The 13,943-nt window shown below is 40.0% G+C and overlaps 1 protein-coding gene across 4 annotated transcripts; it reads left to right on the top strand.

Annotated features, from left to right (window-relative positions):
• Window positions 1–1,686: 1,686 nt before the first annotated feature.
• On the top strand, window positions 1,687–13,942 carry ccnt2a (cyclin T2a). Of its 4 annotated transcripts, XM_022215958.2 has the most exons (10): window positions 1,690–1,895; window positions 3,374–3,455; window positions 3,565–3,693; window positions 3,987–4,047; window positions 4,626–4,688; window positions 5,392–5,437; window positions 8,256–8,419; window positions 8,815–8,885; window positions 10,631–11,939; window positions 12,107–13,942. In XM_022215958.2, the coding sequence occupies exons 1-10, from the start codon at window positions 1,738–1,740 to the stop codon at window positions 12,175–12,177; spliced, it is 2,154 nt and encodes a 717-aa protein (XP_022071650.1). In that variant the 5' UTR covers window positions 1,690–1,737; the 3' UTR covers window positions 12,178–13,942. The 4 variants fall into 4 exon arrangements, 3 of the variants coding, with proteins under 3 accessions (XP_022071649.1, XP_051814586.1, XP_022071650.1); XM_022215957.2 differs by lacking the exon at window positions 12,107–13,942 and having other exon boundaries at window positions 1,689–1,895; window positions 10,631–12,043; XM_051958626.1 differs by lacking the exons at window positions 4,626–4,688; window positions 12,107–13,942 and having other exon boundaries at window positions 1,689–1,895; window positions 10,631–12,043.
• The last annotated feature ends 1 nt before the right edge of the window (window position 13,943 follows it).

Below are 13,943 nucleotides of genomic sequence, written 5' to 3'. Positions count from 1 at the left end.
TAAAATCAGCAATTAACCTGCCATGCATACATCCCTGGACTATGTGGAGAAGGTGAAGCACATGGATGAGCCCATGAAGGTCCCATCTGAGCAGTAGGTTCCACCAGCGGATGCTGTAAGGCCACAGTGCTTACCATAGCACCAGAGCTCTAAACAAAAATGTTAATATCATGATACAGTCCCTAGTCTGCCATGGTTGCAAGTCAGTTGTGGAAACGCAGTGTTCTGATTCGATACAGTAAATTTATATTTGTATTTACAATATTTATTCTTGTACATCCTTTGAAACAACAGAGTTATCACTATCATTTAAAAAAGTGTTTGTTTTTTTTAAAAAAAACGTGATGAAATAATAGTTGTCACTGACCTTGAAGAATAGCAGAAAATTCCTCCTGTTCAATGTTTTTAGGGGTATTTGCAATTTGTAATCAATTCTGACATGCATAAACATACCCCCAAATAAACACGATGGCTCTGTTTATTTCTTCATATGACATTTTTATTAGTAGAGTTCATCTTCCATCATTGGATGCAATCCCAAAATCTCACCTGTATGCAAGACAATTACATATTTCAAAGCTTTTTTTAAAAAACTAATCTGTCCTATAATTGAAATAGCTTACTGGTACCATTACATTGCTGCTATCTTTAGAGTATGGACCTATGAAATCCTTGCTTTTCCCACGCTCCCTCCTCTGACGCTCACCGCAGCTTAAACACACCAGCTCACCTGTAGCACATCTGTGTTCAAACACTGTAGAACTACACTATGTTACACAGTGTCAGGTTCTAATATTGGAAATAATCTGCCAACCATGCTTAAGCTGGAAACGGATTCTAAAGAAGAACACTGATTTTTTTTTAAAAAAAGTTCCACCTTTCAAGTTGACAGCATGGGTCAATAAGTATGAATCAATGTTTGTGAGGCTGCCGTCGGTACACTGCAGTTTCAAGGTGGAAGTACTCAGTCATGGTGTCAGTTGTTATTTTACTCAAGCACTTGGACATGTCAGCGAGGTATAGAACTTGATTTTCACTGGAGGGGCTCTTCTACAATAAACAGCTGCTCAAAAAGCTACACTACATGAATGACCTAATCAAGGGAGTTTTTCAGGAATTCTTTTCTGGTTAACACTGCAATAATCTCTCATCTTCTTTGACTAGTAAAAACACTTCAAATCACTCTCAGAACAGTGCAAGACAGATTTAACTGTCATTACTGTACTGTGAAATTAAAATGCCTTAATTGAAAGTTAATCCATGGCAAACCGAATCTCTGAGGAACATTCCCTGGAGGTTTTTGTTTTCTGGGATGAGTTTCTTATTTTTTTTATAAAAAATCTACAAATATAACTCCCAGGGAATCTTTGGGGAAGAGTCCCTGACGGTTTTTAAAAGGCTTAGACTTCCCTGGTTGTGTTTACAACCAATAATGCAAAATTCTTCAAAAACGAACCTTTAGGAAACATTTAAAGAACATTGTCTCCCTGAAGATTACCTTTGGCTGGGTAATAAGGAAATTTTTTTGTGGATTTTGATGTAGTTACACATTGCAGGCTTATGACATGTAACCTACATTTTTATTTCTACAAATGTGAGTAAACGTTTTCTAAATGGCAAATAAACAAATAAAAGTCGGTATCAGACAACACCATGCCTTATTGCGAAGTCGTGTTTTCCTGTGCGACACTGACGTCAGGTCCGGTCTCTGGATGCCTCAGTGAACGTTACAAAGTAATGGCGGCGTGCCGGGGATCTTCGTCGAAATGGTTTTTCACCCGGGAGCAACTCGAAAGCACGCCGTCCCGCCGAAGTGGAGTAGAACCAGACCGGGAGCTCTCCTACCGACAACAAGCGGCGAATCTGATACAAGATATGGGGCAGAGGCTCAACGTGTATCCTTTGTAAACAAACTTATCTTCGACCAGACTGGAGGCAGACATGGCGGTAGCTCACCGTTTTTGCGGCCCGTTAGCTAAATTTGAAGTGACTGTCAAGGTTTGGGAATGAAACACGTGAATTTTCACTTTGTGTGCGTTATTTATGTGATATTTAAATGCTATTTAGTCATATAAATCTTTATCTGGTGTTTCAATGTTAGTTTTACATTTGGCTATGTTGTGTGCGTGCTAGCTAGCTAGCTTGCTAGCTGAGGTTTGGCGTCTGAAAGGCCACTAGGCGAGTGTGCAGCTGTCGGTAGACCTTTGTCCACTGAAATACAATTGCCTCAATTCTGATAGATTAATAATGCTTTGTTAGATTACGTAAGCTAAAGTATGCAATTTCTTGCAGTGCTGGCGGACTAATAGACTGAATGTGATTAATATGAAGGTAGCGTAAGTCACGTATCATGCTGTACAGGCTCGGCTGTTAACCTTTATGTTCTGCGTCTTAACTTATTTCAAACTGTTGTCCAGCTTTACAGCTGCATGGTGACGTGTGTCTTGGCATAATATAACCACATTTAACTTGAATTCCTTTCAAATTTCGACTGCTTTCCGTTAATCTGACGGAAACTCGTCGTGTCGCCTTCGTGTCTGAATTACCGCCCTGGTCACAGTCACGTTAACGGGTTGGCGCACACAAGTAACGGTATATCGAGTTGTGTTAAGGTTGTAGGGAAGCCTATTTCCACAGTTGTTGCCTAAAATCTCTACAATTTCTAATCTGTTACAAACCAAACTTATTATATTAATAGAGCTTTACTGGATTTTTCTTAGACTAAGATTAGTCGTACTCACCAGAAATGAATTAATTCTGGATCCCCCCCCCACACACACACACACACACACAAGACATCAGGAGCTGAAGCTTGGTTTGTAGCTTCCACATGTTTGTAGGATTTTTTCTGCTGAGTTTATTAAATACCTGCAGCAGCATCCATATAAGTGTCTCCACAGCAAGGAAGCTGTGCACATTCACACACGTGGAACAGGCACCTGTAAACTAATTAAGTCTTTTAAATTATGAACAGTCCCTGACATTGAGACAGGATCAATCCAGGCGATGCTCTAATGCCAAGACATACCGTGTACATTACTTCGCTTTAGACAGGCAATGTGCTGTTGATATGCTGCAAGTGAATCATTATTTAGATGCTACCATCCTCAGTCCTGAGCTCCATCACAGCTGTTGCCATATTTTTTTCTGTACATAAAGTAGTCATTAGATTGTTGTTACACATGGACAGAATTATCAGTGATTAGGGAGATTTTAAATATACCAGATTGTTAGTTGTTTATATAACTTGATAAGCTTACTGTCACTTTGGATTAATTGTGTTTTGTTTATTATTGCATTGTTATGGACATTAATTGATGCAATGCAAAGTGATGTTTAGCAAACTCAAACTTTTCCTTAACCCACAAACCAGCTCTCAATTAACAATAAATACGGCAATTGTTTACATGCATAGATTTTATATGCACCACTCTTTCACCAAATTCCACAGAAATGTAAGTATTACAATATATAATTTTGTCATTGATCTGCAACCTATTGTCACATGTTAGATAAACTTTAGGTAGTTTGAGTATTTCTGAAACTATTTTTGTTTTTATACAGATAATATCTCCAACCACCCTATTCTTGGCTGCTAAAGTGGAAGAACAACCTCGGAAACTCGAACATGTGATCAAAGTTGCACATGCTTGTCTAAACCCGCAAGAATCACCTCTAGACACAAAAAGTAATGTAAGTTCGGGTAACTCTTTATATTGTATGGCTGTCTTACCTGTTGTCTCAGCGGTCCTGGTTTCGCTATGTATAAATGGCTGGCAAATTCCCTTGCCCTGCACAGTGGGCCTTATTTTTCCTCCTCTGGCCTGCAGTTGGTGTGTACCGCACAACTACACCTAACAAGGCTTGCATTAGTATTGAAACGAGCCTCTCTGTTTGGCATTTTGGCCATTTGAAATCAGTTGTTAGGGGGATAGATTAATAGACTCATTACAATTGTGTTGTAATGACTGTCTATCAAACTTTAGGCATACCTCCAGCAAGCTCAAGAGCTGGTGATGCTTGAATCCATAGTGCTGCAGACCCTAGGTAAGTAGTGGTGACTGGAGTGGATGACTTGAGAGCGCTTTGTTTATCATATTCATTTTCTTTGGTTAATCGTAAGGGAGTAGTGCTATTAATCACTGTTGAATTTTTATTTATTTTTTTTTTATCACAGCTTGTTGACTGATGTTTTAGCATCTACGCTATGGCTATCTTGTCACTTGTATATTTTCAATTCATGTAAAGGTGACATGTCATTCTCCAAATGCTGACAATTATCATGAAATGGGGTGCTAATAAAAACCGTTGCAAGTTCTACCTCTAACTTCACAGTTGCAGCATTTTATTTTATGACGAGAACAGTTTAGACTCACTGATTACATCTGATATTAAGAAATCTGTCATCCAGAGTGAAAGTGTTTAGTCAGTTGCACTTTATGTGTAATACTATTTGAAAAATCAACCATAAATTTCCGCTATTCACATTTTTCATATAGATATGCACAAGAATCTGAATTGGTGGCTAGAAATGGGCTTCTACGTTTATCTGTTCGATCATAAAATGACATGTCACCTCACAACTGTGTCTGTGTTGAACTCACCTGTCATGTATTTTGTTCCAGGCTTTGAAATTACTATTGATCACCCACACACTGATGTGGTGAAATGTTCCCAGCTAGTGCGAGGTAGAGGCTTCCTTCTTTGCTCTTTGTGCCCTCTGCTCTTGTTTGTCCCACCTCAGCTATGGGTGGGGAGGGGGGTGAAAACCTTGCTGATTTAATGGTTACCTGACCACTTACCTTGCTCTTTTGATGACCTTTTGAGATTTTCGTATGACTTTACTTAAATGACAACATTTACCTACACTTATTGGGCCAAGTCCGAGACTCCTTTCTTTTTCTGGGTTGAAATTTTACCATTTCACACTTGTGTCCAAAACTTACCTCTCTAAATTTTTATTTTTTATTTTTTTGGGCAGACTTGGTCAAGTGAGTGGTACTGGGTGGCACCTTTATAATGTCCTGTGAGGTCACACAACTTGGAGATTGATGCACTTTAACTATAGCTTGAGATTGTTTTTTGCTTTTTTGTTGTAGTGCAGTGAACTTTCTTTTGTTGTTAAACAAAGCCTTCAACAACTTCTCTTTTTTTCCAATTTATTTGGAATTATGTATTGCAAGTATGAACGACTGTAAAATTGCCGAAAATTTCCAAAATGTTGCATCAGCTCGCGTCCAGTCTTGGTCTTGGCCTAATCAGTGCATTGGAAATCAGCTTAAAAATGGTGAATGTTGTGCTCCTGTCCTAATGATAATAAAGTGATTTTGCTTGATGAAATTCTAATAACTTTTCCCTCCCCCTGTCTTTGTCTTTTTTTCTCTTTTACAGCAAGCAAGGATCTGGCACAGACTTCCTATTTCATGGCTACCAACAGGTTGTTATCCTGCCCCTCCTTTGTTGCACTTTGACTGCACACCATAGCTTCCTGTAATGCAGGGTACCCTTTCAGTGTCCAACGGGCCCTACTTGCACTGGTGGTTGTTGGGACGCTTGCCTCCTCCCCTCAGCTCCCCTCCCTCCGTCAGAGGTAGCGGGACATGGTGGCTCGTAGCGTTACCGGCCCCAGTCGCAGTGCGGTGTATTGTACAAGGGACCACGTGTTGGCACAGATGGGTTGAATGCAAAATGTGAAGTGTAGTGGTGCGCTTGAAACCCACATGTTTGTTCGGTTGCGAAAAAGTGCATAATTCTAAAAGAAAGACACTTTGGTAGCCTGAATAGCAGCTAAAGATTTCACAGATGTAAACATTTCTCGTAGAGGTTCTTCCGGTAAGTACCGCAGATTAATTCTTCAAATTTTCTTTTTCATATTCATTTGTTTACATTCATTCTCTCTTCAGATATTTTTCAGCTTTTGTAATAATTGCTTGTCTTTAAATGCACATCTTTTCCCTAGCTCTACAACACTCTTTCATACATTTAATTCATATAAGCTCAATGTAAATATAGTTGTGACCCATTAAGGACCTTCAGAATATCAAAGTTTGACCATTAGCCTGGATTGGTCCACTTTAACCATGCTGTGCTAAGCCAAGTAGGGATCAGTGATGACATGCATTTCCACTACAGCTTTGCAGGGATGGTTTGATACCATAAAACTGGTAGTCTGTACTAATACTGAAATTCTTGGAATGTTGATAGCAGGTTGATACAAGAGCAAACAAAAAATCGACCAGTCGAATGAATGCATTTCAACAACAGCTCTTCATTTGGGAGAATTTGTCAAAAACTGCCGGCTAGTGATAGTGTATTGAACAAAGCTCTGATTTAGAAAAAAAAAAAAAAAATCTCTTTGGTGAAAATTAGTTATTGTAATGTGTTTGTTGGGCTAGTAGAGCTTCATTATTGTTTCAAGTAAACGACACTACATTGCTGATTGGTGCAATAGAAAATCACTTGTTCCGTTCACAGCATGGCTTAGCATGGCTGACTCCTGTGGAAAAACCCAAAATGTCACCTGCATATCTAAACCATTTAGTATCTTGTGTGCAGAGCAAAAGTGTATTTAGTGCTCAAGATTTTTTCCTAATTAAGGAAGCAAAATGTCACTCTTAACAAGTCCTTTATGATTTTTTTAAAAAAAACTGGGTCCTTAAAGGGTCTGTGGAAAGTAGGTGATAGTGGAGTCAGTTGTTAATAATGTAATTTATTTTAAGAGCTTTAAATTATTCTACAATGTCTGGATGCTTAATGTGAATGATGCTAAATGTTTTGGCACTTATAAAGAGTGAAAGCTGTGACCTGTGACTTCAATACTTCTACAAATATATATTTTAACTCGGTCACAGATCCACAACCGTAACTTTTGTAATTTAATTCAAGTATGAATTCATTTAAGATGATTTTGAAATATCAACCAATTCATCCATGACTGAGCATTTTGTATTAAACCATCATTATCAGACCACTAGATTCCAGACATTGTACTTGTCTTGTTGTACAAGGTTACTGTCCGGCCCTTATCAAAATGTGTTTTCTAATGCAATGATGCTAGTTATGACCATTTGTTTTTAGACAGTATCATGCTAAGATGTGGTGCTAGTTAAGTGCTATTGAATTTAACTATATTGTGAAGAAAGTTTTCCTTGAGAATTTTTTTCTCCTGTACATTGATGTTGGAATAGCATATTCATGATTTAAGAGTTTGAGATGATCACAGAAAGCTAATTCACAGTCTAAAAACAAGCATGGTCCTTATGCGCAAGCAGCACATTGTGTGGTTCACAAAAGATGAACTTTTGTTCACATCCATAACTAAGAACTACATGATTTGGTGGTAATTTTGAAATGTTATAGTGGAAGTTTGATACTTTAAGATCATCACTTGGTGGATAGTAATCAGTTTCCAATTTTTATTTGTTGTTTTTAAGATAAGAATATGTTTTCCTGTTTATGTGTGAACTACACTATGTATTTGAACTCTTTCTGCATCTACAGAACAGTGTTGCTTATTCAATTGGGATTTACCCTAGAGTCATTTAGCCATGCACTTGTACTTTATTTACACCTCTGAAATATTCCCCTAACACTGGCTGCACCACTACTAAGTTGTATACCTTGATTTGGAAATCCCATTGGTTTATCCATTTGAGTGCAGTCCAAAGGAAGCGGGGCCCATGCAGATAGGGTTCTAGGAGCAGCCCCTTGTCAGATAACTGTGCAATGATGTAATTGTCACATGGGTGGCCTCATGGCCAGTATGTTACACAGTAGACAGACTACACTTAGTTATTACACGTGGTCCCCTGCCTCACTTCTGTTTTGTGCCCCAGCAGTCAAGTTTTCTGATTGTTAAATTGTCACATGGCACTAATACTGCGTAACTGCAAGCACACCAAGAATCATGTCCCTATTACACGTACATCATAAAGGTATTAGAGAAATCACCCATGTTTGGCTGTGGAGTGAATTGTTTGAAATAAATGTTGGTACATTTATTAAATCAGGTCTACTCTGTCAACACATTTAAGTAGCTTATCTTTTAAGTAGTTGCTAAGTAACAATTCTGCTAAATTCTTGCAACTCATTCTATCAGTAAATTAAAACTGTCTGCTCCTTCTTGTGTTTTTTTCTCTTTTCTCCACATGTGGGATCGATCTTGACTGCACCTGGCCTGAATCAACTCACTCACATACATACATACATCCTCACATATAATACTCTTTGCATACCCTCACTCACTCACGATACAGTCTGCACCTCACTACCTTCTGCCTCCAATACAAGCCCACAGTGATTGCCTGTGTATGCATCCATCTGGCGTGTAAATGGTCCAACTGGGAGATCCCAGTTTCTACTGATGGGAAACACTGGTGGGAATACGTAGACAGCTCTGTCACTCTTGAGTTACTTGATGGTAAGATGGGAGTTATGTGTTTTCTTTGAAAGTGATGTATTGATACCGTATAGCGGATAATATTAAAACCTGATCTTCAATGTATGTAAAATATTCTAGTCACAATTCAAACTACAATTCATTTTGCTACTAATTGAAGTTGAAATGCCATTTTATTTTAAAAAGAACAGCTGATAGGTGGACTAATATTCAGATACAATAAGCTCTCAGGCCGTTGTATTTACATCAGCATGTCTCCTTTATCTTTTTAATATATTGCTCTATAGTTATGTTTAGCATTTTTACCAAGGGTAGCTTCATGGAATACTTCTACTTTTTAAATGTGTGAATGATTTTAGTTGCACTATGTAACTTTAGCGGCTGAATGGTCTAACAGTTATATCTTGTATTTTCAGAGCTGACTCATGAGTTTCTGCAAATTCTGGAGAAGACGCCCAGTCGGTTAAAGAGGATACGCAACTGGAGGGTAGGATACTTTGCTGTTATGTTTGTCATGCATTGAAAGGACATGACTGATTTATAGTTTTACTTTTATTTGTTCAGGATGCACTAAATGGATGCAGACTTGTAACAACAAATGCTTTGAATACCTGTACAACAGGGGCCATAAATTTACACTGTAGTCCCTAATAAAGGGTTTACCCCTTTGGCAATATTGGTTGTAGGTATCTTAGCACACAGGCTCCCTATTGGCTCTCCCTTTCCCACCAAGGAGTGGTTTAGGTTACCGTCTGCGTGTTTAATGTCTGCAAAAGAGCTGTCAATGGAGCACTGGTGCTAAGCAGAGTTAAAGTACAGTGAGCCAGCTGTTTGAGTGACAGGCGGTGGATGAGTGTCAGCAAAGCAGCAGGCAGCCCCAAACACCTTACTTTTAGCAGCTAGGCTGCTGAACACTCATTTTCTAAGATTCAGATATGTATGTGGCAAAGCCGGGCTGTTTGCTGTGAGAGCAGGTGTTATAATCTCATTTTCAAAAACTTTGAGACACTTGGTAAAATGTGATGTGATGGAATACAGTGATAAAGAAATCATTTACGTTATACATCAGATTAATCATAGTGCAGTCAGACCTCATATCAAATGTTAAAACTGACAATTTTTATTGTTTGTTGAAAAATTGATGCCAGCAGTGTACTTTCAGAAAAGTTGAAACTGGGTCATGTTTACCACTTTTTTTTCTCTTCATGTCTTCTTTAACACTCTGTGTCTGAGAATTGTAAACACTGACTGCTATAGTTTTGAAAGCTGAATATTTCCTCACTTAGGCTCCATATAGGATTACGGCTGCTTAACACTTTAGGACTTTTTTTGTCCTATTTTTTTGACAATGCACAAATGTTTTCAGTAGTCGACAAGCCGAGACCTGCAGGCAGACCAGTGTAGTATCTTACTTGGGGCCATGCTGTTGTGAAATCGGCAAGGCATTTTCCAAAAAAGTTGGCGTTTGGATGTTGACATATGTTATTCCACAACGTTTATATATCAAGTATTGATGGCCCCTTCACAAATATTTTAATTATCCATGCCATGGGTACCATATCACCTGGAGATTTCAGCTGTGCACTGATTCATCAGACCACAGGACATTTTTGTTATCATCTTGCCTCACTCTGTTGTAAATGGGCTCAGGCCCAGAGAAGGCAATGGCGGTTCTGAATAGTGTGATGCTCCTTTCTTTACATAGTAGTTTTAATATTGCATTTGTGAATGCAACAATGAATTGTGTTTACTAACAGTGTTTTTGGAAGCATTCTGGACTCCATGCAGTGATTTCTGCTAAAGAATCACGTCTGTTTTCAGTACATTGTTGCCTATGTGTCAGTCCCTTGTATACTGAGATTTTTCCAGATTCTCTGAATCTTTTGATCTTATGACCCATAGATGATTTAAGCCCATATTTGTTACAATTTGAGGTTGATACAGTTATTCTTAAATTGTTAAACTGCTTGCTGTTTGTATAATTTTTTGATTAAATGTAGTCTTTGTCAGTCTGTTATTTACATCTTACAGTGTCCTAACTTTTTATGCAACGGGAGCTTGAAAAGGGGGTTGTAAAAATTCACATACTTCTTGCAGAATTATGTGCTGCAAAAGAAAACCTGCCGTTTCAATTGTTTTACTCACTGCTCTTGTTTAACATCAGAAAAAGGTTACAGTTACCTAAACCTGTACTCTTCACTGCCTCACTTTACCAATTTTTCTTACCTTTAGGCAACACAGGCTGCCAAAAAGCCCAAGAGTGAAAATGCCCAGTTGACGGACACCTCCTTTGCTGGGCCTTCAATGCTCCAGGACCAGGGTGAGGCCACACTTCCTGGAGTTCCTTCCTCCAATCCAAGTTTTTCCAAAGCAAGCGCCACCTTCCCTGTGCCCATGCCTGGCCAGTCCAGAGGAGGACCTCTGTCACTGGACACCATGACTGCCACATACAATCCAGGGAGCCATAGTGAATGGCCCCAGGGCAACCAGAGCCAAGCAGAGTACCCTTCCACCTGTATAAAACAGGAACCCCTAAGCATCCCTTTCCAGGAGCCGACACTGTCCTTGCAAACCTCCACTTCCTCTTTGCTTCAGCAACCGCCTATGTACAGGACTGAGAAAACAGTAGATATCAAACAAGAACAAAAAACGACTGGTGGGAGTGGTGTGGGCAAACAGTCTGCTTTCCCTCCGCCGGCTCAACCTCCTCCACCACAACCTTCTCCAGCTCAGAAGCTGTCTCTAGACAAATACAGAGAGAAACATGCTGCAGAGCTGTCTGTCTCTGGACAGAAACGTAGGCAGGAGCAGCATGAGAGAGTAATGGACTTTGAAGTGAGGGGGGATTTGTCGTCCTCCTCCTCTACCTATGCACCATCCACTATGGGCCAAGTAGACCACAGAAAACATTTGCAGCCCCACCAAACATCCCATGGTGGTGGTGGTGGCAGCACCACTGCCTCCCCAATGAAAATTAAAGTCCCTTCGTCAACTTCAGGGCAAGATAGACGCCATCACAGTGACAAACGGGACAAAGGCTCAATTAAACTCCGCCTGGCTGTTCCTGGGTCCAGCGGCACTTCACAGCTGGATAAAAGTGGACAACCAAGCAAAGACGAACTTAAGATGAAGATAAAAGTTTCATCATCTGAGCGCCACAGCTCATCAGATGAACTCATAGCCACCACCAACAACAGTAAAAGTAAACATTCCAGCCCACTGGTGAGCAAAGAGAAACAGCATCGGGGAGCGGAGCACAACCCCCATCGCCACTCCCACAAGCACAGTAACCCCCACCTGCACAGTGGCAACGGACGAGGAGGCAGCGAGGGTCCAGGTGGTGGGGTAGGCCTGCCACGGGGGCCCCCAGGATTGGTCGGCATGGAAGGGACGACACTTGCTCCTCCGGTATCCATGTCTTTGTCCTCTTCACGCAAGAGGGTACACCCTGAGGCCAGCCACAACCACCACCCTTCGTCCTCATCCTCCACTTCCTGCTCCAAAGTGAGCAAAATCTCCAAGAGTGGCAGTGGTACTGCAGGTACTTCTTCTTTTTCTTCCCCCCTTTTTCCTCCTTGCTCCTCTCCTGTACTGCAGTGTGTCTCATCTGGCTTGCAGCTCTATGGCTAACCTCCCTCCCTCCCACCCTCCTTCTTCTCCTCCTTCTCCTCATTCTTGTTTTTCCTCCCCTCCTCCTGTCACACCCAGGTGGGCTGCGGACCTCTCAGCAGTACCCTCCTAGTGAATCGCCACATGAAGTGGGAGAGCAGAGACACTGAGTCCACCAATTCTGCAGCCATGGCCAGCACATGGAAATAGCAACAAACTACCCACAGCTCAGACTATGCTCACCTCCTTGTTAAGTGCCCTAGGAAAATAACTCTTTATGTGATGATAAACCCTTTATTGAAAGGCAGAAAAACTTATCTGCAAAAAAAAAAGAAAAATATTGTTGGACTTCTCGATTTCTGAGAGACAAATAAGGTGAAAAAAATATGCTTCCTGACTGTCACATCTCTGGGCTGTGATGCTCAGCCCTGTGTTTGTTAGTGTGTCAAATTGCTGCTTGGTTATCCTTCCTCCTCAAATAGGTCTGGGAATGTGCGAAGGTGGGTGTGTGTATGTGAAAGGGAAGGGTTAAGTGTGAGTTTCCATCAGGAGGAAAAGTCCCTTTCCTACATGTCAGATCTCCATATGGGAAAACACAAGTATTACAAGTAACATAAAAAGCATGGAAGGTGCACGCACTTCATTTTCTTTTTCTTTTTTTTTTAAACGAGTAATTTAATTGAATCACATTTCTGCAGTTGTATTGAGGAAGCTTAGTGGCCAGCTCGAGATGAAATCAGTTTGTTTTCTGGCATTCCATTTAGTACTGTTGGATGCAGATCTTTTTTTAGGTGTAAAGTTTCATCTCTTCATTACTTTCTTGTCTTGGTTTCTTTTTATACTTAAGTACTGTGCATATGATTTGCATGTTTCAATCATCAAAGGGATTTAAAAGGAGAGTGCTTACTTGCTGTTTACAGAAAATGGAGATAAATGTACATACATTTTTGTATGTTTAAAGAAAAAAAGCTATACCATGACTACTCAGGTTTGGAGCTGCTTGTAAGTATAACAAGATAATTATAATACCTATAAAAGAGTTTTATTTTGTTGATCAGTGGTTTGGACATCATCTTGTGAATGATTGCAGCATTCCAGTGGTGTGTGCTTCTTACAGCCTTGCTATAGACAGTGATGTACTATAGGTTTCCATCACAGGAAATATCAGTTGATTCCCTCAGCAACTGGCACATCCAATACCTACTTATCACATCAGAGAGATGCAATTTTTACCAAAAAATAATTTTTGGACCTCTAAGTAGACCTTAAGCTGAATGCCAAAGGTTGTGCCTAAAAAACAAACAAAAAAAAAGATGATACAGACAGTAGTAGTGTGCTATTAAAGTTTACATAACCCTTATTACATTGAAGTGCATCAGACATTTCATGACCTGAAGCTGTAGCCCCTCTGATGTCAGCCCATAAAGGGGACACATTTCTTCAATCAACCATGAACAGGGTACTCTTCAGGAAACGTAAATACCTGTTGGCTTATTTCAGTGTTAGAGCAGTGATTTACTGGCTGTATGCAAGATGACTTCCCTGATATGTAGGAAACCTCAAGTATCTGCAATGTAGACATGCTTGATAGGTTTTTGTGTCTGACTTCCCCATCCAATTGGTTGAATTTACATCGACAGCCTGTCCGGACACTGTTGCATTAGTTTCATGCAGCAAACTCTCTGTTTAAAATGTTGACATGACCCTGTCCCCTCTGTTCCTGATTAGGGTACTCATTTATTCTAAAGTGTGAAAAATATGTAAAATGGCTGAGGCTGGATTACTTGTACCCTAATTATAGATACACAGTTGGGCACAGAACCACGGCAGTTCTAGACAAATGAGCATAAGCCACTCTTCACAACCTTCCCCCCCCCTTTTCATTTCAATATTACGAATAAACTTCGAAGTTGCCACTACCCTGATACACTACAAT

The sequence above is a fragment of the Acanthochromis polyacanthus genome, chromosome 14, assembly GCF_021347895.1.
Source record: "Acanthochromis polyacanthus isolate Apoly-LR-REF ecotype Palm Island chromosome 14, KAUST_Apoly_ChrSc, whole genome shotgun sequence".
NCBI classification, from domain to species: Eukaryota; Metazoa; Chordata; class Actinopteri; family Pomacentridae; genus Acanthochromis; species Acanthochromis polyacanthus.
The sequence above is the reverse complement of the archived record's forward strand: the minus strand, read 5'-3'. Positions and strand labels throughout refer to the sequence as shown.

Excerpts from the sequence above, each read along its gene's own strand:
- ccnt2a (XM_022215957.2), top strand. The coding sequence starts at position 1,738 with ATGGCGGCGTGCCGGGGATCTTCGTCGAAATGGTTTTTCACCCGGGAG. Across the intron at positions 4,048-4,625 it reads CATAGTGCTGCAGACCCTAG|GCTTTGAAATTACTATTGAT; the intron begins GTAAGTAGTGGT and ends ATTTTGTTCCAG. Across the intron at positions 8,420-8,814 it reads CACTCTTGAGTTACTTGATG|AGCTGACTCATGAGTTTCTG; the intron begins GTAAGATGGGAG and ends TTGTATTTTCAG.